Source organism: Calliopsis andreniformis, chromosome 4, assembly GCF_051401765.1.
Source record: "Calliopsis andreniformis isolate RMS-2024a chromosome 4, iyCalAndr_principal, whole genome shotgun sequence".
NCBI classification, from domain to species: domain Eukaryota; kingdom Metazoa; phylum Arthropoda; class Insecta; order Hymenoptera; family Andrenidae; genus Calliopsis; species Calliopsis andreniformis.
In genome coordinates this window covers 13,606,421-13,633,078 of record NC_135065.1, presented here as the reverse complement: position 1 = coordinate 13,633,078, position 26,658 = coordinate 13,606,421, and the positions used below count along the sequence as shown (strand labels likewise).

The following is a 26,658-nucleotide window of genomic DNA, read 5'->3' as shown; positions in this document are numbered from 1 at the left end:
TTCCCCAGATTTGTCGGCGAGATGGATAGACTTGTCCACGGCACGCTTTTCCGCGGCTGTCTCTCTTCCACCGTGCAACTAGCACGTCGCATTTGTCAGCTGCATTTTCTTCTCTCCTTTCTCCCCTCTCTGTCCTAGAAGCCCATCTGCGGTGCACGCGTGCATAAGCCTTTTTCCAGGCTTTCTCACAGGCGACGCACCGCCGATTGAGTTCAATCGAAAGTGCTGTCCAGTCTTCAGCGATTGCCACGACGTTTTTCCAGCGGGCAAAGAAGGAGAACCGAGCGGCAACTAGTTTTTCGCGGCTCTTTCGTTCTACGAAACGGAAGGCTCAGAGGAAGATTGAATTATTTACCGAGCTGCTTCTGATGAGATCACCGTTTCCTTGGAGAGAAATCGCCGCAGATGTTGCGAACACTTCTTCTCATTTTCTTTCATTATTTTATTCAAATATACGCGATAAATTAGTTTCGTTTTAAAGTCTGCGTTACTGTCAAAGAGCTACAATTTTTAGCGAATTTAACGTGCCGATCAACCTGTTAGAGCAGTGCTTCTAGAAGCAGCAGCTGAACCAATAAAGAAGACTAAACCCTTTCGATTTTACACACACCAGTAATTGGATTGCAGTCATCAAACCTGGTTTATAGTTAGGTGGGAAAAATGCCCTTGCAGATTATCTGGCTTCGGCTTTGTGCAGTCATTTTAGCCTGGGGGAGGCTCTGCGCGGAGGAAGACGTAGGCGAAGCGTAGCACGCGAGAACGCCAAAGCTCCCGGAGAAACGTGCTCGCGAGCAAGGGCCAGGGTCGTAAAGTACACACGCTAGCGAGCATCGGTGGATCTTCGCGAGAGAACGGCCTACGCATGGAGGTGGCTGAGATAAGAGAAGAAACGCGGAGAGAGAGAAAGACAGAAGAAAAAGGAAAAAGCAGAAGGCGAGGGTCAGAGAGGCCACGAAGAGCGCTGGTGCGTTTGCAGGACGAGAAGGCGAGAGGCCGATAAGCAGAAAGACGAGGAAGTACGAAGAAAAGTGGCAACGCATGATGAGTAAGTGCATCAGCGATCAGAGATGAAAGAAGGGAGCGTGATACATTCGGAAAGGATACTTGCGACAGGAAAAAAGGCGAATCGAAACGATAAACCTCGGTTGGCTTCGTGGAAATAGGAAGAGATGAAGCTCTTCGACAGAAAAAAACCGAAGAAGATACGAAAAATGGCGAAATCGCGGAAGACGGAGACAGAAAGTCGTCAGGTTGGAGATGCAATCTCCTTCTTCTTCGTCCGAAATCGAGGAGAAGAACGAATACTTTGTCTCGAACGGAAGTGGCGAACGAAGCGTGGCGAGAAGTCGAGAAAAAGAGAGAGAGAGAGGATTGTTCGGGGGAAGTCTGGAGCGCGAATGGTAAAGCGTGACAGCGACTGGGAGGAAAATGCGCGCGACTCGATAGACGGAGAGAAAGAAGAGGAGCGGAAACGGGGAAAAAAGAAAGGCTACGTACGCGGAAAGAGGAAGAGAAGGCGAGTGGAAGGGAGAAACGAAGGATCGGTCCTCTTAAGCAGAGAGGAAGAAAGGAGGATGAAGAGGAAAGAAGGGAAGCGAGGGGAGCAGGTCTCGGTTGGGTAAGGTGAGGGCTCCTACGGGTGAGTACCACTCACTTCATTGACTCGTGCGTACGCCCGCACGTCTGTCAGTCCATCCTCACTCACTCGATCCTCGCCTGGCCTCGTAGCCGCTCTCCGCGGAGTTCGATTCCCTCGTTCCACTCGCACGACCGTGTTTCACCTTCGTCGTGGGTGCACGACCTCGAGCCGAGCTGGCCACGTCGCTCCGAATCGGTTCTCCATCGACGCAGTTCGCGATATCGATCTACAGGGACAACCTACTCGCGGCTGGCACCAGCCACTGGCCTCCAACAGGATGTCCCCCAGGACCCTGCCAAGGATCCTCGCGGTCCTCCTCCTGCTGCTCCTCGATGCGTCCTCGACGAGGGGCAAGCCTCAGCAGATCAAGCCAGGTGAGCCTCAATCCTTCTTGCTCTGGGTTCAAGGCTTGGGTTTCATCTAACGTAATGTAATTGCTAAAGGTGCTAAAGGTGCCTAAGGTATTTAAAAGGCACCTAGGTACTCAGAGGGTTACTTCTCTTGCGACAGAGATAAAATGATGATACTGACACGTTTCAGAAGTCAACTCAGAATCAGTAGAATCTCGATTATACATCTTAAGATTTCAGTCCTTTGTACTCCAAATAATCGAGATTCTACTGCAGAGGTATCAAAAAAAAAAAAAAAAAAAAAAAAAAAATGCTAGAAACTTGGCTGAATTAACAGGAAACGAAGAGAAGCCTTCGCTTCATCTAGGGTTTGAACCCCAGCATTGAACTGTCCTAGATCTCCTAGATCACTTATCGATCACACCCATCTTCCCGCGTAGTCGAAACAAGGTCTATCTTCGATCCGATCTAAAGAGAGGAACGCGTCACGTCAGAGTCCTCTTCTTCTAGCCATTGTTTCGCTATTTTCCCCAACGCGTAATGGAAAGACGATTAACCAAGCAACACAGTGGAGATACGGTAACGAGGGAACCGATGCTTCCTCGTTCCCTCGCTCATTACCGTTCAGACGGGTTTATCGGCGGCGATCTGGGCGCCGATGAAAAAGCAACGCCATTGTTGCCCAAGTATCGACAAACTTCCGAGGAAAGTTCATGAAGCTGCGTATCGACGGACGTCGGAGACGGAATCGAGGCGTTTTTCCCTCCAGGGACAGTTGTCGTGGGAGTGTTCGAAAGCCATTGTGTCCTCACTGCATCGTACGGACACCTGACCCTGTTCTTCAAATGGGTTTTGGACTTTGATATCTTTTGGTCGAGACGAAACTTCTTTTCTAGTCGTTAGATATGGCATCTTTGAATCTTAGTAGGAAAGAATGGCCCATACGATGAGATTAATGATGGACTTATATCAAGGTTCACGCTACTCTCTCTATCCATAATCGAGTCTACGATGATATTCCTCCAACAGACGGCAAATTCCAAACCCCTCATTCAAATCAAACCTCATTAATTTTTAAACTCCCCAAAGTCAGGTCACTCCGCTAGCTGGGCAAGCATTTCAATCCTCGTTTAACGATCTGCCCGCGCTCGACAGAGGCAGAATCGTCATTTAAGCGTTGAACTGAGGACGCCGTGTGCAGTTAAGCGCTACACAGGCACCGTCCAAGAATAGTTGGCTGAATGATAGGAGCAGACGTTCGCGGAGTTTACGTACCTTAAGCGCGGCGCACGCTTTCGGTGTTCACGAGCCGCCGTGAGCGTCTAAGAACTTTAGCTGTTTCGGGTTAAAGCACGTTTATCCCTTTCCCGATGCGAAATTATTGTCTTGTCCCAGACCCGGTATCCTGCTATCAAAGTTCCCCGCAAGGAGCATTTCCAGCCACCGCGTGTGGTCCAACTCGCGTTCTCCAGGACTCCATACGAACAAACTCCAAATATAAAATTACAAGTTACACTGATCGTAACTGGTCGCTTATCCTGCGCTGACTGAACCCAGGCATCCTGGTGCTTTTACGGTGAGCTCTTAGGAGTGACATAGGTGGAGATTACAGTGACGTTTCGAAGGAAACTTCAGACAGAAGGAAAGCTATTCAAACATCTTTTAGAAGATTCCTTCTAATCTCTGTTGATTGACAGACTAGTTAGACAGGGTCCCAGATACCAAAAGCCTCTCACATTTATTTAACGCTAGAGGAAATCGCCTGTCACTTATTCCCCGCTCCTCTACCGAATGATCGCTCATCCAAGGAATCTGAAGACAAGTAATTCAATAGTCTCTGGCTCATGAAGAAGACAGACCCCCAGGAGAATAACGGGAACCTCTCAGTCGATTACAGTACCGGTCGATTCGCGACAAGTCACGCTAAACGTGCCCAAGGAAAGGCACCGTTTCCCCTGATGGGTAACAAGCGTGAAGCATCCCCTGAAATCAGCTCAGGATTCCCTGGGATTGCCGCTACAGCGATATATCTCCTCCTGGAGCAGATGTTTGGGTGCATATGCCACCTCCAATAAACCGGAATCGCGCCATACCGCTGGCTGGACGACGTGGGTATCCCCGGCAGTTGGCACACAGCGTATTGCTCTCGGAAGAGGTAGGAGGGACACCAAGGCGATCGGGTACAGTTTTCCAGCAATGATATATAGAGCTGGCCTGGCTCAGACGTATCATGTAAGATTCATTCGCCGCGAATCGGGCAACCAGTGGCAGCTGAAAGAATCACTTAACCGATCCTGAAGGGGGATCCAATTCGGGGCGTGGGAGGACTGATCGCGAGGCTGACGCGAGAGATAATGCTCGTTAGAGGAAGAAAAACCGAGTTCTGTGTGAGATCGATCAGACGGTGAGAGAAGGCGAGATGGTGGTGTCAGATTTTTCGAGTCACGGATGTTTTGTGATCAGAGGGAGTTGGCTTTAAAGATCTGCGGATGGCAACTTGAGATTATTTTGCATTTCTGTATGCACTGGAAATTAAATATTGCTGTAATCCCTTAGCATATGGTATTGCGTGTAAAGCTGCGTTTATGACTAATAAAGTACCTTTTTAATAAAATAGTAAATGCATGGACTCTTTATTATCCTGTGACTCAGATTCTAAACCAGTAGTTAAACCTTGAAAGCTGCTCTAAAATTCCACAAAAATTTCGCGTTCTCAAAAACTCTGAATTTCCATCTGAACCGAGGCCCAGGAGTGACAATTTTAAACAGCAATATCTCGAAAGTGAAACCTCATGGCTTGCGTCGTTCGCCTTGCAGCTGCAGATATTTGACTGCACTGCGGCGCAGGGAGAAGCTGCACTGTGCTGAGAGGGACAGAAAAATGACACAGAAAATATTTTCAAAGTCGCTCACGCGAAGAAGGGGAGAAAGAGGTCTTAGCCACGCGAAGAGAGCAACTGATGCAACTTCATGCATCCAGTAATATTTGTTTCACTTTCTGCGCCCGCGATGACCGGTTCCGTGACGTTTCTAGATATCCTGTCAGCGGATTGGAAATGTTCATTTTCATGAAAGAAAAGTGGCGCGGCCGGTTTCGCGGGTCTTATGACGCAAATATTGAATCGACGACTGCTCAGCCCCTGTCCCCGCGATTTCATTCACGGCAGATTAAGTTTTAATCAAGCATACAATCTCGCCAATTCAACCGATCCTCTTTTAACAATCCTAACGCAGACTGAAATCGATTCCGGAAACTTTATCGCAATGAGAAGCCTTTGTTCCAATCGAACACATTTTAATTTGGTTAAGCAAGTCGAAAAGAGAAGTCTATTTCTGAAGACGCAAGTTCTACGGGAGAATTTCAATCAGGGGTTTGAAAACTCCTCTGCCCCTCGATTCCAGACTTTTTCAATTCCACCATCCTCATTTGCAATTACCTTGCATAGATCCCGCTGCTCTCCTACCTCCTCGTAACGCTCGCTATCATTAGTTGCATGCATGTTTCGCTAGGGAAGAAAAAAGGAATCAGCGCAACAAGCGAGCAGTCGCTAAGGCAGCAGCAAGAAAGAAGGAAGCGGGGTAATAGTCGGTGTAGCGGTAGGTCGTCGATTTCCTGATGACGCCGCGGACACCCGGTATGTGGCTGGCTACGTTCAGACTAATTACCTGTACCGAGAACACATAATAATGCCAGCTAGCCGAGGGTCTGGCCTGGAAAAACTAGTACAAAGTATCTCTGTCGTGTCTCCGTGTCCACGGCGAGCTCTCCACGTCCGAGTCGTGAATGAGCTCGGTTCTTGTCCTCGTCTAACTAAATGTCAGTCCATGTCGGCTCGGCACAGGCGTCGAGTCGCTTACATTGTTGACCGCCAGACCTCCCGTACGCGAGATGCTCGAAGAATCTTGTTCTTCTTGCGGGAATCGATGGAAATTCTGTTATCTCCTTCTTCGCTTTCCTACGCTGGCCGCCGAGCCACCCAGTGGATAGACCCTTCAGACGAACCTTGCACGCCCCAAAACTCATTTCGCGATCTCTCTATGGTAGATGATGTCTTGGGCAAGGCTGCTGTGAGTGGCTGTCCTGGAAGTGTTAGTTTTCAGAGTTGAATGCGAGCGAGCTTGGACCTTTGGCAAACAGAAACCGTCTGTGACTGAAGCTGGCAAGTGTGGCTTTTGGAACAAGATCGATACTCTTTTGGGAGTGATCTGGTGTAATTCCAATTATACGAGCCCAAAGGGGGGCTCGTATCTTCTCAGGATATTCATGAATGAGTCCTAGAGTTCGCAAGTCGAGTCCAAGAATCTAAGGATTCAGGAGTGAATTGTTTTCTGAACTTCCAGAAAAGAGAAAAGTAGATTTTTCTTCATGAACAAATTGTCCTCCCTGTTAATTGTTAAATTCTATTAATTATTGAAGGTGCGTTTCAGCTACGTATGAAGGGTATTCACGTGACGGCGTCAACGTTTCATCGTAAAAGTGATTTGAGCGATCGCCGCTGGAAAATCGTCCCAGAAGCTTCGAACGCAATGATTCGTAAAGCTTTGATCATGCTAATTATGCACGATTGAACGACCCTCGGCAGGGGTGGCTCGGCTATAATAGCGACAGAATGTTAGGCGTTTCATTGCACGGAAATTAATTCAAACAGAGGCGACTCGGCCGCGAATACATTTAATTATTAATTAGCCTGGATCGTGTCCGTCGTTACACAATGACAATTAATATAATAATTAATATTCGTGACATATTACAAGCTCGATGGACCGTGCACAGGCTTGGATATAATAGCGCGGGCCTCGAGCTATTTCCACTGTGCGACTATCGATATGTATACTATGGAGTGTGGAGAATGTTGCTGTATACCGTAGGAGACCTCGGAAACTGAGCTTCCAATTTACAACAATTCCATTAAAACTTTGTTATACTTTCTCTATTATATTTTCTCATACCCATTTATTTCGTGACATGATATCCTGTCAACCTTTCCATTACAGATTTAGAGATCCCATTAAAATTCACAGTGTTTCCTCGTTGCAAGTTCAGAATCGACTGACTTTGGACATTTATGAAGCACTGTCCGTTAATAATTTCCATTAGCTACAGAGAATTACTCGAAATTGGTCTGAAACTACTGTGCACTCCTCACATAGATCCAAGAAAAATTGTAGGAGACTGGCAGCGAGGCGAAATACATGACCATCTTTTAATTCTCAACATACCAACACTCAAACTTCTCAGCCTCATTTCTGAATATAATACCGTCTCCTGCTCCAAGAGAAAAATTTCTTTACTTCACCCTCGGTTTTTTCCAACCACAAATTCCACCCCGCAGACTGCAATTAAGGGCACAAAACAGAAATCTTTAGAAAATGCTACTTCGCTTCGTCTCAGTCACAGAATCGCACAATGCTTCGCGTGTTTCTCCCGCGCAGATCCCAGACGAGGGAGCGACAGCACGAAATCGGAACGAGCCGACATGCAAATGCGAGTCGCGTAGCGCGCGTGGCGATCGTTAAATCGCGCAGACCTGGCTGGACTGTCGAACGCCGTCAAACGGTTCGTTTTTCCTGGCCCGACGTGTCGTCTCCTCGTGATCCGCGTGAATCCCCTCGTCCACGTCGGATATAGTTCACCAGGCCGGACCAATTAGCCTGATGTATATTAAAGACGAGCACGGCTCGTTTGCATTCGAGGAAAACCGTGAGGAATTATTTTTATAAAATCGGGCCGCGATTAACATTCGATCGGTCGTCCCGAGCGACGACCCTGCGAGTCAATTAAGAGTCGAATCCACTTTCAGGAGCTTTTTCCTTCTTCGCGACGACTTCTGTTCGCTGATCAAACGAGGAAGTATTCTTAGGCAGTCTTGATCAATGGTCTCGAGTATTGTTTCGCGTTTTCGGAGAGCTTCAAGACGCAGAGAGGTCTCTTTGCCACCGTCGAAGGAGACCTGCGAGAAAATTAGGACGACACGATGGTCGTCGAGCGTCTTGTGTTCCATCGCTTCCCGACGAGGGGAGCGTTTCCTCCTGGTCGTTAGGGTGACTTTGTTCGGGAACGAGGACCGTTTAGAAGGGGATTTGTGTCACGTTTGATCGCGAATGACGCTTCTAGTTGTCAAAGGACGGATTCTATTGGAAGATTCTTCGGGAATCGGCGAACACTGCCTCTGGCTGTTCCACCCTTAACCTCCTTTATTTCCTTTAAGCGAGACTGTTAACGAAAATGTGGAGTATTTCCTCGGGATTGCGAGCGTTAACAGGGTCAGAGAAATGGGAGCCATATATGGGTCAGGGGGATTTCGGTAAAAATTATTACCATTCTTCAGTAGAAATTTCGACTTCCTTCCGAAAAATACTCTTAATTAATTTCCTCTGGCAGCGATACAGAAGGCCCCAAGTAGGTTGCTTAGGCGAATTTCCAGGCAAATTTCGGGAGAATAAAATGGTGTTGTAACCGTTACCGTCCTTCGTGAAATTGCACGCACGCAAGACGCCAGTCCGCGTGTAACATGCAAACGACTCCCTCTCGGAAGTTAACTAGGTGTTAATTTGGTATTCACGAAACGTGGCTACCTCGGTGTGAAGGATGCACCAATTCTCCTTACAACTCTCATGAAGTGCATAATCTTCCGTAAGTCTTCTCAAATATCGTCAAAGCATAAAGGTTTCCATCTCAAGAATTCATACACATTGCGTACCCTCTGGGCAGATAGAAGGATCCACTGTTCCTCGAAATTCTTCCTCACAGTGGTTACGCGTACTCTCAGTAGAATAGTCACGGGATGTCGTATAATTTGAAAGACCTTAAGGCTGACCTGAGTCAACAAGAACGAGCGGAGAGAAGCGTGGGAAGCGGAGTGTCGCGAGGATAGACGCGCGTTCATTCCACCCACGAAAGCCTGGACACCGTACTACCTTCTTCCATCGATTCTCCGTTTCTCCAAACTCCCAGGTCGCTTCCCGCTGAGATATCGAATCCATTTTGCGATCGATTCGATCTCTATTAGCACACACACACACTGGGCGCACTTCTTTAGCTATGCATATTGAGGGGCACATTTTTCATGGGATTTCAATGTTGAATGAAATTTGATATCGAAGGAGCCAGATTGACTCTCAGCTGATAGGGTTTCATTATTGTAATATGGTAATATTACAATCCATATTTTGAATATCAGAAGACTGCAGACGAAACTTTGTTTCTTGACTAAAAATCGAAGAAACTTGATATAATAAAAAATTGGCCAGCCTCGAGTCTCGATAGAAGCCCAAGGGAGAAGAGGGTCAAAGGCCAAGAATAATCCAAGGAACGTGGAGGCTGTATAGCACCTTCGATCGAGGGATCGTTCGTTACGGAGGGCCAGCGAGGGAAGTTAGTAGCGGAAGTTCGGCCTCGCGAGTCCCATCCAGCCTCCGAAAATTATGGCCGCCTTCCATTGTGGCGATTCGCAAGATGCCGGTGATTCGTTGCTGAAGAGAAATCGTTGCGCTCGAACGTAATTTATAGAGGGCAGCTGAAGGGAATTAAAGCTCCGCGGGCCCGTCGTTTGCTCAAATAAAGCGGAGGCGAGCGTTTCTAAGCGCTTCGACGGCAAATTAATTTCGCGTCCTCGCGGGAAAAAGCGCGCAAATGCGGCAATCGTTCATTAGAGGGGTAATTACTAGAAAAATATTTCCACCGAAGGAAATCGGAGTCTCCGTTTCCCCGAACTTTCTCAGATCCAGAGAGGAGAAGTGGGTGCTCGAAAGTTAGTTACCGCATCTCTTTTTCGCGCGATTCTCGCCATTTTTCTCGCAGCGTTGGACGCTTTAAGGGTCTTCATTTGAATTCAATTGCTAGTTTCAACTTTGTATTCCAGCTGGATCGCTTAAGGTTCCTCTGTCCCGAATTAATCGAAAGCTGTTCTTGTGGCTGGCGCGAAATTCAACCAAGGCTGTCGCTGAAAGTTTCCTGCGGATGGTCGGAGCTTTCATCGAGTTCACCGAGCTATTCCCCTCGGTGCGTGGAGCCAAGAGAAACCATTCGACCGCCAGGCGATTGCCAGGCGATTGCTAGGCGATTGCCACGCGAATAGAATCGCGCCAGCAGTTGCGGCTGGCATAAAACGCCTAATTATTCGAGTCATGAATAATTCAAGCTACAAATCTGTCGGCGCGGTCAGTGATGGCTGCAACACGATTCTGATCGCGTTTTGAGCTACTCGAAAACTTCAAATAACTCGTGGAGCCTAAGATAAATGGTAAAAAAGGGACAAAACTCTATTTCGAAGTACGAAGCATAAAAAATGGTAAAAGTGCATAATCCCTATGGACACAGCCCCATTTCCAGCGAATCCTCCATCCCAGACTCATCAAATATAAATCCCGAAATCGCAGGTGAAAAAGAAAGAAATGGCTAAAGAATCGAACGGGCACGCCTAGCCAAAGGCAGTCCAGCTGGTAAGAAAACCGGCGTTTGCTGGCCCGTTACGGCAGCTTCGCTAAAATTAACGCGTGCTTTCTGCCTCCTTCGCCCTCTCCTCTCTTCGCCGTTCTCTCTCTTCCCTTTCTCTTTTTCTTCCAATAAACGAACACGGGACCCCGTTCGGCCAGCAGACGTGCCCATCGTAAAATCAGGGATAAAAATATATCGCGTTAGGCAGCGAGACGACACGCTGACATGTTCCGCGAAAAGATGAAAATATTGCGTCAGGCGTTATCGACGCGGCTGCCAGGGATGCTTGTTTCCGGTCCCGCGACAGCCATTCATGCGAATGCACTTTTTGTTCCTGTCGTTTCGGGGGTTTCGAGATTCCGCTGCTGCTCGATGGAATCGCTTTGACGTGTCTTCAGTTGCCGACGGCAGTTGCCTCTAAGCTTAGTCTTATTCTGATTCTAATAGAAGAAACAGCTAGACGATCGTGGCTCTGAAATGGATTTTTCGCTGGATACACGATCGGCGATGATAACTCACCGTTGCAGTAGCAGGCAGAGTGTTTCAGACAGGCGGTGCAGTGATAAATGCACTTATCGTACTCTCTCACGGTTGCACTTAATTAATTGGCGCGCGAACCAATTGGAACGTCGAATAAAATGATCGAAGTGGAATAGTCTTAGAATGAAATTGCAAAACTTTTTCTCTTTCCTCTAGAAATTACTCGGTGATGTCTGTAGACTCTCGCAGACGTAACAATCCTTTGGAATTGTTTGGCTAGACGATAAAATATCCCAGTCGAACGGCAGAGTGTTCCCACAGTCCTCGTCTCCGTTTCCGCGTCCGTTTCGCGGAAACGATTATTTGATCGATTAATTTACATGGATGTTCGTTCGAGCCAAGGACCCATTCAGCGATGCGTGTACACGCACGCGTACAAGCGTGGAGGCTCTCGTCCAGGTGTGCAGGTGAAGCCAAGATGAAGCCGCTGGGTCACTCATTTATCATTGCATAAGATTCAGAACCTGTTCCGGTCCATTCATCGCCGACTGCTCGTATATACCTTCGAAAGTTACTCGTGGGACGGGCTACGAAAGGTGTAGCCGCGTACGTGCTCATTGGCGTAGAACCTGCCTCCGAATCGACACTTTTTGCCACGTATTTTCAGATCTTCGAATGCTTTAGTACTTGCACGAATGGAAATTCGGCTAATTCTGAAATGATCGCATCCTGATGCCAGATACAAGAAACACGTAACACGTTCATCGCGGTCGCGGCGCAAAGCCACAGAAAATATTTCGTACTACATGCATTAGTTTACGGCAAAACTATGGTAATCGCGGTGATCCCCTGCTTGAGCGGCAATTACCCAGCGAGAGGCTCGGCAACCGCGAAACCGAAGCTTTTAGATGGTCAACGATCCGTGGCCAGTGGATTGGCTCGAATTAATGCTTGTTCGCGAACCAAGATTCCTAAATTGCGTGCGAACCTCTGGAAAATTCGACCCACCGATCCTCTTCAGCGTTCCGCGGGCGACTGATTCCAGTTTCGATTGAATGCATCGATCAGAGATAAACTGACGAAGAAAAGGAACGAAGGTTCACTTTATCGAAGAGTATACATGAAATAGGAAAGCCACGAAGGATAATTAATTTCTCTTGTTTTTAAAAATTTCAAAGCGACCCAAAATCGATGACATCGTCTTATAGAAGCGAGATATCAGAATGAATCCTTGTCTTCTGGACCAAATGCACTCTTTCGGTGGGCTCCACTTTCGTCCCGTAACACAATCGAGCCAAGTGCTCAAAATCTCCTCCATTTCTTCTATTTTAGAAGCAACTATCCACTTCCATCGAATGGTCCATCAGTGTCGTTCGCTTTAGCAGGAAACAGTCCCGTTATCCTGAGAATTCACAACTTCTTATCCTTTCTAATTAAAGATGCGTCATCCTCGACACGGCAGACGATTCTTCGAATTCCAATGGTATGTCGATGCTTTTCTCATAGTTTTCCCTTCAACTATATATGTACTGGTGCTCTGAATTTTCACGCCTGTCGCGCGAAGTTAAATCACCAAGCATGACCCTCATAGTTTATCGCGAACGACGCGAAAATTCGTTTTCGGTCGCAGCATCCGATGCACTTGGTCCAGAATCGATCGTAAGGACCGGAAAGGTGCATCGATTCCCTTTTTATCTCGTCCGTTACCCAACAGCCCTTTGTTACGTCACGCTGGAATCCGGGCGAAGGAGAGGCACCCGAGCTGCCTTCCTCGATCATTGTTTTTTATCCCTTTCTCGTCCTTCTCCCCCTTCTCCGCGATCACGATTACATTTCTAGTAATAGGATCACGCCGGTGGAATTCTCGAATCTTTTTATCGGACTCCAGCAGCCAGTTTCTTCGAGCGTTTTCAGAGCGGTTTTGCGACGACGTTTGATATTCTTATTGCACGCTGGAAAGCGGATTTCTCCTGTTCGTGCGGAAGAATTGCGGCGGAGACTGTTGCGGGGGTGTCTTTCGAATCTTTGTCCGATCTTTGTCCGATCTTTGTCCGATCTTTGTCCGATCTTTGTCCGATCTTTGTTCGACTATTCTACTTAGAATGTTCGATGAATCGGTAGAGGAGCTTGGAAAAGTGGTGAGTCGAGGTAGTGATGTATCAAGTTGAAATAGAGGAAATTATGGGATTGATAATAGAAGATAGTGCCTCGAAGCAGTGATACCTAGAATACTGATTACTCCATGAATAGCCAGGTCCAAGAATAAAGAAATCGCCGACAGCGTGAAAATTGCGTTTCCACTCTGTCCGCGACCCGAGGTTCGGCGAATCATCGGGCAGGGAATTAAATAAATCATCCCCGTGTGAAATTACATCACTCTCGAGGGCTCGAACGACCTGCCCAACCCCGCCGGCGAAACGTTAATAAATAACGAGGTTGGTTAAACGTTTCCGTCGGATTATCTGCTCTCGGCGAAACGTTTTCTCGCCCGCTTATGCATGCATGCACTCTGGGGCCCGTGTACCTCGATAAATGATTACAATTCGAGAGGTGGATTCAAACAATTGAAAATTCTGTAGCTAAGTATTTGCTTCGAAAATATGTCCTCAGAAGCAGGATCAGAATTTCTCTCATATCCCCTGTTAAATCACCGCTAAATTACTTTTCAGATTCACTTCTGAACCACAGAGAGGGATTTCAAGTTCGATCATTCGAGGACAAGTATAAATTTCCCCGTTTTCGACGATGGAATCGCTCTGCAGAAGGTCCTCGCGAGGCGGCGGCTTTTAATTAAAACATGGCGCTCGAAGAAACCAGGATCGGCCGGTTATTAATCGGACACGATCACGCGATATTTCCTCGCGATACGTCCGCCAGCCGGCACGAATTTATCGTCGCGCTCCGGCTGATTTATCAGCCAGGATCCGATTTATCAGCGCGTCGCAGCAGCGCGAGAGATCCTCGCGATCCTGGAGGCCGATTGGTCAATCTCGTCGCGTCCATCGCGTGGCTCTTTCCCCTGTCCTTCTTTTTTTTGCTCTTTCCCGAAGTAGGCCGAATTTTCGGTGACTTCGATTTCCTTCGTCCTCGTTGGATCGGCTCCAGCGGGGAAACCGCGGACTTCCTTCAGTGGATGGAACTAACGCTGGAGAAGAGAGGATCAGATGACTCGTTAAGAGTCTCTGAAGCTTACTGGAACTATCTGTGGCTTGGATTCAAGGGGATAGTCTGACGATGTGTCCCTCTTTTTTATAGGCAAAGTGATTCTTTTTACTACTTGTGGAGTGTTTCATGTACGTGGAAATTTCTTGATTCGATTATGAAATGTTCCTTTGAAGAATAATGGCTGGAGAGGCACCAGTTGATCGTATCGATTACTTTATTACATGAATGACGAAAGCCACAGGGAACGACAGAAGCACGAGTGGTCTCTTCAAGTTTAATACAACAAAGGTTTGCCATCGAGTTTACCGATATCCTGGCTTTTGACGACGCCTTTTTAAAGAGCCGAAGTCTATAGAGACTTCCTATAGAAGACAGCTGCCTCTCAAGGTAAAAGACACTCTTGTCTCAAAAAGAAAACACCGTTTATACAGGAACTCTCTTCGTTTCGAGGGGAAAAAAATATGTTACAGGATAATGATCTCTTCTCTTAAGAAAATATCTCAGAACTGGAATCTTTAACGAGATGGCAAGAGTTGCAGTGTCTTAAAATAGCTAGAGAAAAGAAAGGATGAACAAAATTGCTGCTTATACTTCTTGATCGCTATTGCATCCTCCTCATCACCGTAATCGTAATGACTCACTTAAAGCGATAATACGGACCGTTATGTATTCAATTGTAATCACTTTCCTGGGTACTGATCGTGGATCTTCTAAAGAGATTGTATAGACTAAGTTACACATGAAACTGATTAACCCCTCTCATTGTTTCATTTTGTGACTTTAAAATTTATAAGTGAGATGACCTAAGTGCACACTGATAAGTGAACTGCAACAATCCTCAGAGAGATCTCCACCTCCACACTCACAGCTTTCTGCCATGAAATTTTCTCTCCCCGCAGTCGGCCTTGATCATCCAAATTCATCCGCCTGGACTGTACCTCGTCCTCGCCCACGCCTGGTGTTCGCGTGTGTGCAAATGTTACGTTACGCGTTATGTTGTTCCGCCGGCGGCCAAGGTTGAGACCTCGCCGAGTGGGGAGCGCGGTTCGTGGAAGGAGAAAGGTTGAACGGAACGGGGATCGAGCGGAGGCTGAGATGAGGATGAGAAAGAGAGAAAGGCGAGGGCAGAGTTCGGTCCATTCATACCTCCGTATGCGCTCGCTCGAACGCACACGTGCGCCGCCGCGCCGTTGCACTTTGCAGCGCGTGCATCGCGATACTCGTCGAGCAGTGACTCTCAAGGGCGGCCTCCACAATCGTAAGTCAGGGTCCTCGCCTTTCTAATTGCGCGGCCAAGGCTCTTGTGTCCCTTGCCCAGACTCTCCAGCTTCCATGCGTCGACTTGAAATTCTGCTAGGGTTTCCTCGATATAAATTCGTGGCTCCCAGGAGCTGTCGATGATTTCGATATTTTCTTCGTGGGGGTGGTGAAACGACAAGAAGCTGAAGAGAAGAGGTGGCTTTGTGTTTCCTAGTTAAAGTTCTTTTTATGCTACTTTTTCATCTTTCGAGAATCCTGTCCTGTCTTCTTTGTAACAAGAGAATGTTGATAGCTTTTTTCGAGACATTTTTCTCCAGAGTTCTGGTCTCTAAAGTAATGGGAACAATGCAGTGCTCCATATTCCGAGATACGCCCAACAATTTGTTGGACTCGCGTTAACGACCACGATGACACCTCCAAGACCACTCGTACGGTTCCCTAACGAAGTTTTCCTTCAACGCGCTGCTCCCGGTTCTCCTCTCGGGATTAAAATCTTTTTCACTGTGCTCGTCCGTTCCCCTGGACATCAGCCGGTTTTGCGTCATTAGCTAACTTTGCTGGCTTCTGCTGCGACACTCTCTGGGCAATAGTGGAACATCTTTTTCGTTGCTAGAATCGTTCCCGCTAACAGCTATTTGCATTAATTGTGCATTAATTTTCCTCAAATCTTGACTGTCAATGTTTGCTTGTCAAAGAATTGTGTGCACTGTAAATTGATTCATATGATAAGGAAAAGTTCGATGGATTCCATAACATATCGCCCAAAACTCGTTTTCCTACATGTACGAGCACAATCCTGCAATAAATACTGATTTCGCTATGTCGGCCCTGTTCTCCTTAAATCCTACTTCGCTTGCTACCCAGATCCCTTGACTTCAACAATTTCCCCCTTGTTGCGACGTAAACTAGGCGCACAGAATTCGCTGTGCCTGGAAAATTAGTTTATTACGGGATAATGCCATAAACTGGGATTCTTGGACATTCCCAGCGAGTTCACATGTGTCTGACCAGCAACTGCTTAATCCCCTGGCGCGACACAACTTCTAAAGCTTTCACGAGGGAATCGTCTAACTTGTCACCATGCTTTATGTTACTTTTCCTGCATTGTGATACATGGATATCTGTTTTGATCCTTAGTGTATTAAAAATAGACTAAAAAAGTTGATCATTAAGATATCTAAATTCTTCTTCATCGAGAAATTCTTTAACGTTCCCCACTGCTTCAGTATCTTGTTGCTCTTCCTCAACTTCCAGACGTATCCGACACAATACACAAGCGTTCGAGTTTCGTTTATGGTTAACCAGCACGAGTGAGTCCATTCAGACAGCCCCCCTTTCTTTCAGTTTTCCCCTTTCTTCACGAAGATTTTCCTCGCGCTTGAACCGGCTGTTTTTCGCGTCGATTCACGCAACCCAGGCTGACGTTAGCAGCAAGCCAACTAGCTAACATTGAATCATGGATGCTCCGAGGATTTCAAAGGATTTCCCCGTCGTTTCTCCTCTGCGAGGTATTAATTCTTGTTGCGAGCACTGCTGCAAACAATATTTTATTTGGGCGAATTTTACCGACCAGCTTGTTCATTTCAGTGTTTTACCATTCTTTGTGAATGCTTTATTTTTTAGCGTAAATGGATTTGCATGCGGTGCACCCATATGTTCCCTCACATTATTCCTATTTGAAGTTTTTTCACCCTACGCTCCATCATTTCTGCGATTTTTATTTCAGGACTGAACTCTACTAATTAGTTAAAATAACATATAAGGATCCACATATAAGGATAGCGGCAAATGAAGGAAGTTGGTTGCAGGATGCAGGTACGAGGGTCGCAGGTACCAGGAGGGCGCGTCGGTGATCACGTCCGAGCCTTGTCTGCAGTGCAGGTGCATCGAGGGTGCACTCAGATGTCGACTTCGAGTTTGTCCACGGCTTCCTAACCCACCACCGTCAGGGTGTCGCGTTCGCCCACCAGGGGAGAACGTGTGCTGCGCGGAACTAGTTTGCGGCGAGACACGTGAGTGCGATTTATGAAAAACCACCCTCAACTCGCTAAACTCCTGTCGCCGAGCTGTTTCGAGCGATACTGGTGGTCCACTGAACTTCCCTGCGGTTCAATCGATAACTAAATTCTGCTACGTTCGATTGAGAAATGATTCGAATTCTGTGAAATCGTAGGAAAATTTGCAGGCGACACAGTGAACACGTTGCAAAGATCCAACATCTACGAGGAAGTAGAGGAGAGGGTCGAGAAGGATCAGGAGAATCGACGTTTTCAAGGTAAACGATCCCGCACAGCTTGCGCGATCGAGGGAGAGAGGTTGTACGTTTTTTAACAGGTTCCACGATTAAAAATATTCAACTAGTCTGAAGGGTCTTGCGTTAACGATCAGGTTGCCTGCACGAGGGCGTGAGATACGGGCCGGGTTCAGCGATGATGGGCTCACGCAGATGCGAGTACTGCTACTGCATCTCCGGCGCGAGAAGATGCATCAGACCCAAGTGCCTGTTGCCCCTGCCTGGATGCACTCCGTTCTATGCACCGCATTCCTGCTGCCCTGTTGCCTACAATTGCACCCGTGAGTGTACTCTCGCGTTGCACGACACACCTCTGGTTGCATGAATTCGAAATAACTCCACTTCTCTTTTTTTTCTCCCTCCCCTGAAGATGTGCATTCGTCCACTCTGGCGCCGATCATGGGAAACGGTGAGTTCCAACATTACCTCTTTCTTTATTCATCGCCTCTTCTCGAATGACCGAAGATAAGACAGAACAATAAGTGTCCCACATTTTCTTTCCCTTTTCAAATTCCTCCTTTGCTTACCCCTGAATAAGAACTTAATCGCAAGTACGCAGCCACTGATAGCTAGCGAAAGAGCTCTCTCTCTCTCTCTCTGTTCGAGCGAGGTGACGACGAAAAGTTTCTGCGATAAAAAGGAAAGTTTGGGTCGTAGGGCGCTATATCAGCTCTCGAGGAAGCCACGGCAGGCCGAGTTTAAATTTAAGCTCGGCTTACGAGGAAAAATCGCAGCGCGGGACAAAATCAGTCGCGCTGCTCTGCATGGCGAACTTTAATCCCCTTAAATTGCGTCGGGTTTCATCGCGTGCCGAGCACCGTCTAATTATCGTCAAGTTCTTTCGAGGATCCTCCGGTTTCCTTTTCCCTCTTTTCTTAACTCCGCCGAGGAGAAAACTTCTGTTTCTTCTGAGTTACACGCACCGCGAGAACTTGCCGTTTAGCGCAATAAAGCACGGTTACATCGTCGCCGTTACTTTGCTTCCTCCAGTGACACTTGCTTCGAAAAGATTTCCTTTCGTCGTTTCTCTGCTCGTTCACTTAAAGCCCGGCTTCATTCAATTTTACGACGTTTCCCGGGGCAAGGGAAATCGCGTTTCTGGATAAATCTGACGCGTGAAATGACAGTCGAGGCGATTTCCTTTCCCTGCACTTTGTTTGTCGCGAGCGACGTGTTGCGTGCTCTGCTGCAATTTTCCTTTCTAATTCCCTCGCAAATTCTATCGATCGACTTCGACTTTTTTCTCTGCCAAAACAAGTTCTTCTGTCTAAGGAAAATTCGGGAGAACCGCAGACTTCGTTTTCCTCGTCGTAATTCCTATTCTATTTACATTTTTAAAATTCCCTCGAAAACTTCATTTTCGTATGCTCTACAATTTATTTTTCTGCAGTTTGCCGAGGCACTTCTCTGTACTTTTACATTTCGTTTTTTCTTTGCTTGATAGTCACTTCCTCGACACAACAAGTTCATGAAAAATGGAAAACAAGTGTCTCGAAAGACCGAGGGGGTTCGAATCCTGGCTCACAGCTCAACAAGCAAGGACTCTCATTGCTTTCTGTACTTTTTCGCACACTTAAACCGCACACCAAGTACCAATTTTCGAGAGAAAAGCTCCATTTAATGGCCATTTTCACGCGGCTGTTTAAGGTTTAAGCCCAGACCCTCAAAACCTTATTTCTACCCCATTATGCGTATTCTCCCGACTTTAAGACGCATTCGAGATAGTTGTTGGCGAAAGCTAGGAAAACTAGGGTGGCTCGGGGTGACCGCGAGGCGCAACAATCGAACGGCGATTCCGTCGTTCCATTTCGCAGCAAAAAGCAACGAGAAGCCACCGCGAAATTGGGTCGTAACCTCGTAATCACGCCCACGGGTGACGTTTCATGATAGAACCTCGAAGGAAACGGATCATCGGGCGATATTGGGTTCTCTCGATTCTCACCCCCTTCAGAAGGGCGCGAGAAGATTGGCTCTCCCTGCTTTATGAAGAGCTGTATCACCTTCGATTGAATGGATTTGCGAGATTATCTGCGGGAGCTTCGTTGTTCTAGAGTCGGAGAGCAAAGTCAAGTCGAGAGCAGGTTTTAAAGTTAAATTGCTGGATTTGTCGCGTTTTATCATGAATTTTGGGATGGCAGGCTCTTTCGCTGGGAAAAGGACTGAATTCTTTTCTTATTAAATAGTAGAAGTTTTAAAATATCCGATGTTCGATTGCATTAATTTAAGGAAACTTTTTCTCCAGAGAACAGTGTTGTTTATCTTAACGCGAAGCTTCTGTAGACTTTAAGAAACGAAAGTTCACTAAACTTCTGGAATTTCTGCACGAGTTTGTGCTCCCGTATTCCCAGCACCTATAGCATCGGAAAAAAGTTCTTCATCAGTCTTTCATTTATCTTATTTACGTCCCTATCCCGCGAGGCAGCTTCATAAACTTCTGCAGATACTCTACTAAATACGTCGAATTAATGTATAACCTGGACGAGCAAGTTTCTAACCTTCCTTCATAAGATGTGTACCTTTCTTCATTCATTCTTGAATTTTATAGCTCATCTCTCCACTGCTACCATGATTTTATATTCTTCCAAGAGTGTGAAGGAAAAATGAAAGTAGGGCATCACCCTCTATCACCTACGCTACTGTCCATCAGTATTTGGGTACTTGGTGAAGCTTAACTTTAGGTTTCAGGACACAAACCTTATTCAATTATTTTCTATCTGAAATGTTCGCCAAATTTATCATGCTACTTACCTAATTTTCTAACATAATATTAGAAATACATTACTTGTAACAAGATAGCAAATACACACGAACACTAGCGAAAATCGATTTCCCTTCAACCCTACAGATAACACAATATCGACGCACTGTCACGCTAACGTGTCGTGTTTCGTTTAGCAGGATGTCGCGTCGGCTCACGTGTCTACGAGGAAGGTGAGATGGTGAGGGACATCGAGTGGAAAGCTGCCTGCGACAACTGTTTCTGCGCGATGGGCGCGGTGCGATGCGTGCCGCTCGCCTGTGCCCCTCCTCTTCAGGGCTGCAGCCCCATAGTGCGCGAGGGCCACTGCTGCCCATCCACCTACAACTGCAGTGAGTCGCGATACCTTTGCATCAGGGTTGCCGCGATTTAGCCCCGCCCGATCGGCCCACCCGGATTGTGTTTTCCGAAGAAATTTCGCAAATCACATTTTCCCCTAGATCTCTTTGGCAGGAGAGGAGGAAGGGAAATAGAGGCCACATTATACTTAAGGAAATGCAGGGTCTTAAAGGGGATTTGATTTTGAAGGATTTTTCCAAATCGAGGTACCAAGATAAGACTTTCTATCCTGAAGGGTTTTCTAATTCCTTAAATGGGGATGCTACAGAAGAGGGGAGGGGTTGTAGAAAATCTGGAAAAGGGAGAGCAGGAAATTTGAACATTCTACCGAGCGCTACATCGAAAGAACCACATTGTCGAGGCACAACCGAAAGCGGAAGTCCTCCATTTTCGTCGATTCGTTCGAGGGCATTCAATCTGGTTTCAGGTCGAGATCGAATGTACAGGGATGCACTACTGTCGAATGGAAATGATCCAGTGTGCAGTCGTGTTTGTCCTACAAACAAATACCGTGTGTACCTTAGATTACTCTCCCGTCTAGGTAGAAAATAAGCCAGAAATTCGAGTTTTATCATTGGGGGATGAAAAAATGTAGGAATAAAGGGGTTAATTAAATTTTAGTGGGAGAGTAGGAAGTTGAGGACAGTTTTCGGGTCGAGCAAGTAGTCTGCCGAAAGTTTGGCGAGACTTTGACGAACTTAGAACCCTTCCTGTGCACGCCGGGTCTAATCTCGCCTAACTACTGGGGGCGGAACTTCGCTGACAAAGCCGGAAACACAAGCCGAGCGCGCCGCAAAAACCCTGTGCTCTTTCACAACCCTGATTACCACCTAGGTGTTCTAGACCGAATGCCATAAGAAACTGACAGATTAAACGTTCAAGGCGGTAGCATCGAGGTTAAGGCCACCCAGAACTACGCCTCCTACGCCTTCATCAGCAAGGACTACGCCAAGTTCCGCAAGGAGACCAATTTTTTCGTACGTTCCTTCACCTTATATTTATCTCTGTAATTATAGGAAGGAATCGTCTTAGTTTTGCATAAATTAATTCTGGTGCATCAGAAGGGAAGAAGAAAAGGGGGTTGCTGAGACAATAAGGTGCCTCATGAACGCGTCTCTGTGTTTGCTCTATCCATTAACATTCCCCTTATCTACCGATTTGTCTACCTATTCGCCGACCTGTTAGTCGACGAATCTACCAGCAGTCTGTCCATTTGACTATTTCTGTGACCACCTCTTCGCGCATGTGTCAGTCAATTCTAGTCAGTCTATCTAGCTCTTTGCCAAGCAATCAATCGAAATCCGTTTGAAGTCCTGAGAATAGGCGAGTATCACACAGTGAACGCGGATTGGGATCGCGTTCGAAGTCGATAACAGCGTCGAGTGTTTGACAAAACGAGCCGGAACAAATGATTCCCATAATTGTTTCGAGCAGTTCGAAACTGACAGTAACGTAACGCGAGCGTCCAATTGCAGGCTGAAGCCTCCCGACGAGGAATGCCTCCGCTCGCGTTCCGTGGATTAACTAAGTTAAATGTCTAACTGCTGCGACGTTCGCTCTGCCTAGGATTGTATTAATTAAATTCCAACCCGTACGGTTGTAAATTACGTGGTCTGCTCGCGGGCCAACTTCCACGCATATCGATGGCACGCTGATAGCACTGGGGATCATTCGTTCTGATTAATGCTGATAATAATAGGAATCACTTTAGAGCATTAATGAATGGAGTAATTAGGTGTAGAGAGTAACATTGGATCGATTTTGTATCGGAAAGGACTCTACACGATACATGTTGTTCTAGTAGCATAGTGGTGCAAGTAGTATAGATCAATATTTGGACCTACTCTAGTGGTTTTTATGGATAAGAGACTTTCCCTTAGAAAAAGACGTATGGGTATTAACTTTTTGAAGATTCTAAGGTATTTCTATGTAAATGAAATTGATTTCTCATCAGCCGGCAGTCGATCTAATAACGAGTCCTCCAGTGGAAGGACGAGGTCACCGAGTTGTCGAGGAACGAGCAGACTCGAGCACTGTGAGCCTCCAGGAGGAGTCCTCGATTGCCACAGAGTCCACATCATGGCCGTCCACCTTCGAGACTGACATCATGGACAACGAGATACAAGTAGAGACAGTAGACTACTTGAAATCCAACCCTGAAGTAATCACGACCACTCTGGCGACTCCAGAAGAGGTATTGTTAAGTAACAAAGATACTCTACCAGATTAAAGAAGTTGCAAAACTAATGATCTACTAAATTTTATCAGCTGACAACCCTTGCTGATTCGACGACCTTCGAGTCCACCCTATCCAGCAAAGAAGACGATTCCCTAAACGATCCTTCGACACTCTGGACGATCAGAGTCGAGGAATCGACGATCTCCACGATCGAGGATCTGTCTTCAGTGAGCACAACGGCAGAATCGATGACTCTATTACCAGAGATTACCATAAACGACACAGTGATTAAAGAGGAAGAGAGGGTGAACGTGACCCTGAGGAACAAGAACTCCATCCTCTCGAACCTGACGAGCGCTGCCTTTAAGGAGGACGTGGAGCACGCAAACTCGACGGTGAGTGTGCAAATAAATTGCATAGTGATAGGGCACAGTAAACAGGGGGAGAAATTAATCCGAAGTCGGCGCGAGTCTGCGGGAAGTTCGATAACAGGGACCTGTTGCGATTAGGTGGAATCAACGGAGACAACGGAATCCATGACTAGAGGGACCGTCAGCAAACCGTCATCCAGCGTACTAATGCCGGACGACATGCTGGTGATGAACGTCACAGTGAAAACGAACGTCTCGGTGGGTCATATTCAGGGTGTCACGATAAACCCGATTAGGTCGATTCCCCCGGACGTCGAGGCCATCCTGAACATCACTCATCGAGAGAAGGGCGAGGATTACGATTACGACTACAGTGAACCCACGTTGCCGCCGTCGCTACCGAATGTCAGGTAAGGTAAATACCAACCCTTGCACGCGGGACATCCATCATCAACTATTCAGTGAAACAGAGATAGGGGGCGGAAAATGAAGATGCAAGAGTGACAGTCGAGATAGTGGATATTGTGGGGAATCAAAATGATCGTTACCTGTGTGCTGTACTTTGCAATAGGAAGTCGAGAGTGATTAAGAGAATGATAGATTCTATTGGAATTCTTTTCTTTATCGCTTTTTTTCCAATACGAATATCGCGAGAGGCGAAATAAAATTTTCTTCAACGATTTCATTATCTCCGAGCAATTTCAAGGGACGATTAAAAATCATTAAGGAAGTAATAACAAGAAAATTCCTAATTCCCTTATTCCTTGATCGCGGTGCTCGTAAGAGAAAGGAACGCGGAATCTCGTAAAACTGAAAATGAAATTTCTTCTTAGCAACTCGTTTCTCCCAACTGCCCGAGATCATTAAAAAAGCAATAACAGGGATACCTTTAATTTTTCACTCCGCCATTTTCCTTGTTTCAATAGCGACGTATGTCTTGCCACTCTGCTCTATCGATTTCGAGTCACGATTTTCATCGAACGACATTATACTTTGAGATGTTCTCGAAATGGTCAATCACGATCCTCCATTCTGTTTATTTTCCTTCGTAAATGCTCTCCTCGGGGCATCCCGTGCAATATGCAAATCGTGGAAACTCGAAGGATCTGATATGGCCGTGGAAAGAAATAAGATGTTGGGTTTCCGCGTTTTTCACCGCAGGATAATCCCGTTCGTGGCGGCAGACGCGCTGGTGAAAGACAAGACGGTTCCGTCGGCTGTCACTGGATATCCTTCCGGATCGGTGGTCGTACCGCCGGAACTGCGGCCCACTGACACCTCTGGATTTTACGACATCGCTACTCAGGAGAACAGATTCAGTCCTCCAGTTGAAACAGAAGGTGGGTCGTATTTTAAGACCTCCAAGGCTCCCTTGCCTCTAGTTTCGCGCCTGAGCTTTGCTATTTCCTTAGAAAACTTCTCTCTGACTTTTTTCTTACACGATATGTTGGAGATTTTGAGGCATGATTCTGCATGGTAGAATCAAACAAAAATTAAGAGTGGGGAAATTGTGACCTGCGACTTATACTACTCATTTCGGTGTGCCTGAATCGGGACTTATTCTACTGCTTCTTCTGTGTCTGACCTTACTAGCTCGCATCGACAGTAGAACGAGCCTTGAGGCAGACACATTTCAGGCAACTTCCTCATTCTTAATTTTCTTCTTTTCGTAATTTCTTAATTTCTTATCGAAGGTGGATTCGTGCCAAGGGAGCCACCCTACTTCGACGCCCCTTATCACTCCACGGACCTGAACCTGGAAATTGGAACTGGCGTCACAGTCGTCCCAGCGCCGATCACGAATCCTCACCGTAAGAGCGATGGTAACGAATCTAGCAACACCTTCTTTCCCAGAGTAGCTTCTTCTTTTATTTTGCCCACGTTCTCGCGGCAAATCCTCTGTTTTTCTTTCACCGACTCCAGCCAGCAACTGTCTCTTCGAGAATATGGAGTACCATCACGGGGAGATCCTGCCTAGCAGCAATATCTGCGTGATTTGCATGTGCTACTATGGAGAGGTGGTGTGCTCCACGGAAAAGTGTTCGCCTCTGAAGATTGGCTGTCGTAGGATCAACACCGAGGAAACTTGCTGCGGGAAGATCGTTTGCGGTATGCTTTAACCCTGTCTTCCAGAAAGTCTTGTGCTGAGGATTTAGTATTGAAGACACAAGTATCTAATTCCAGTCCAGTTAATTGGTAGGTGTGAAAGTTTCCTTGAATCCTTTCAGTGGAAACAGAGGAATCGCCAACACTGGTCCTAGATCGCGCAGACGCGACTGCACCCTCGCTTCACCAGCCCATAGTGTCACCAGACCCGTTCCGCGACGTAATTAAGACAGAGCCAGCCCCAGATCTGCCTTCCCTCATCGAGGACATGATCCCCTACCTAGTCGAGCACGGCATTACCACACCAAGGGTCAGCAGTACGACGACCCCGAAGCCCCTGACCCAAGGATCTAATCACCCTCACGCATCCAACTTCGATTATATGGACAAGTTGTCCCCGATCCGTCCCCCTTACGATTACAGACCCGAGGAGAGTCCTGACAGGGTGATGTCCAAGTCCAAGTACGGCGCCAGTGCAGAGGCTCACTTGAAGGATGGGGTCTTTCCGAGTTACAACTCGAAGGAGACTGATCACGCAATGAATCACGTGTCTCAGGCTGTGCCCGAGGTCGTGGCGTTCGATTACGAGAAAGGCAGTTCGCCAGTGGTTGAGCAAAGTACTAAGAAGCATGAGAGTTACAATTATACTGCTGAACTTGTCACTGATGCTAGTGCTGTTAAAGGTAACAGTTCTGGTGAGAATAACACTTTGGTTAGGTTGAAGCCTGAGGAGGTTAAAGCCTCTTCTACTGCTGAGGAAGATCTTGATGATCTGGATGACCACATTTTCTCTCTAGACAGTGTCTTTGACTTACTGTTCACCAAGGAGAAGGTGGACGACACTGTCAGCAGCGAGAGCACAAGGGCCCCAGAGGTCCTTCCGACTGTCAGGCCCACGGAGGAGATTAAAACCTCGACTGAGACAACAGAGAGCACTAGGGAGCCTCCTGAGGTAGGGATTCCTTCGAAGGTCCTGGAGAACGAGATCCCTGTTTCGGTGGCCAGTATACTGAAGTTAGCTGGCTGCAATATTTATGGCAGAATGTATCGTGTTGGGAGGATCATCACAGAGCTCTCAAGCCCTTGCTTGGAGTGCAGGTGCACGGAGATAGGTGTTCAATGCAAGCAGCTGGAGTGTTGATGGAGATTACCGAGGAGATTGCCTTTCTTTTATGTGGATATGCTGGGAGGTTGTCTTTCTTTTAGGTGGTGCTGAGATTAGGGTTGTCTGGGTTAACGCTACGATCGAACGTGAAATTTCGACTGTATTTTGGGACTCGA

At 46.9% G+C, this 26,658-nt stretch overlaps 2 protein-coding genes across 3 annotated transcripts in view; one reads left to right on the top strand and one right to left on the bottom strand.

The window, feature by feature from the left end:
- The window catches only part of Hen1 (Hen1 methyltransferase), a 137,377-nt gene that overhangs the window by 16,515 nt on the left and 94,204 nt on the right, over positions 1-26,658 (bottom strand). The gene's annotated exons all lie outside the window — the stretch shown is intronic.
- On the top strand, positions 1,947-26,518 carry LOC143178234 (uncharacterized). The gene is made up of 15 exons (XM_076376764.1): positions 1,947-2,013; positions 17,140-17,343; positions 17,517-17,606; positions 17,720-17,905; positions 17,995-18,033; positions 20,523-20,714; positions 21,604-21,698; positions 22,676-22,915; positions 22,990-23,295; positions 23,410-23,681; positions 24,433-24,611; positions 24,966-25,094; positions 25,195-25,380; positions 25,500-25,660; positions 25,712-26,518. Exons 4-15 carry the CDS (start codon positions 17,761-17,763, stop codon positions 26,516-26,518), a joined length of 2,751 nt encoding a protein of 916 aa, XP_076232879.1. The 5' UTR covers positions 1,947-2,013; positions 17,140-17,343; positions 17,517-17,606; positions 17,720-17,760.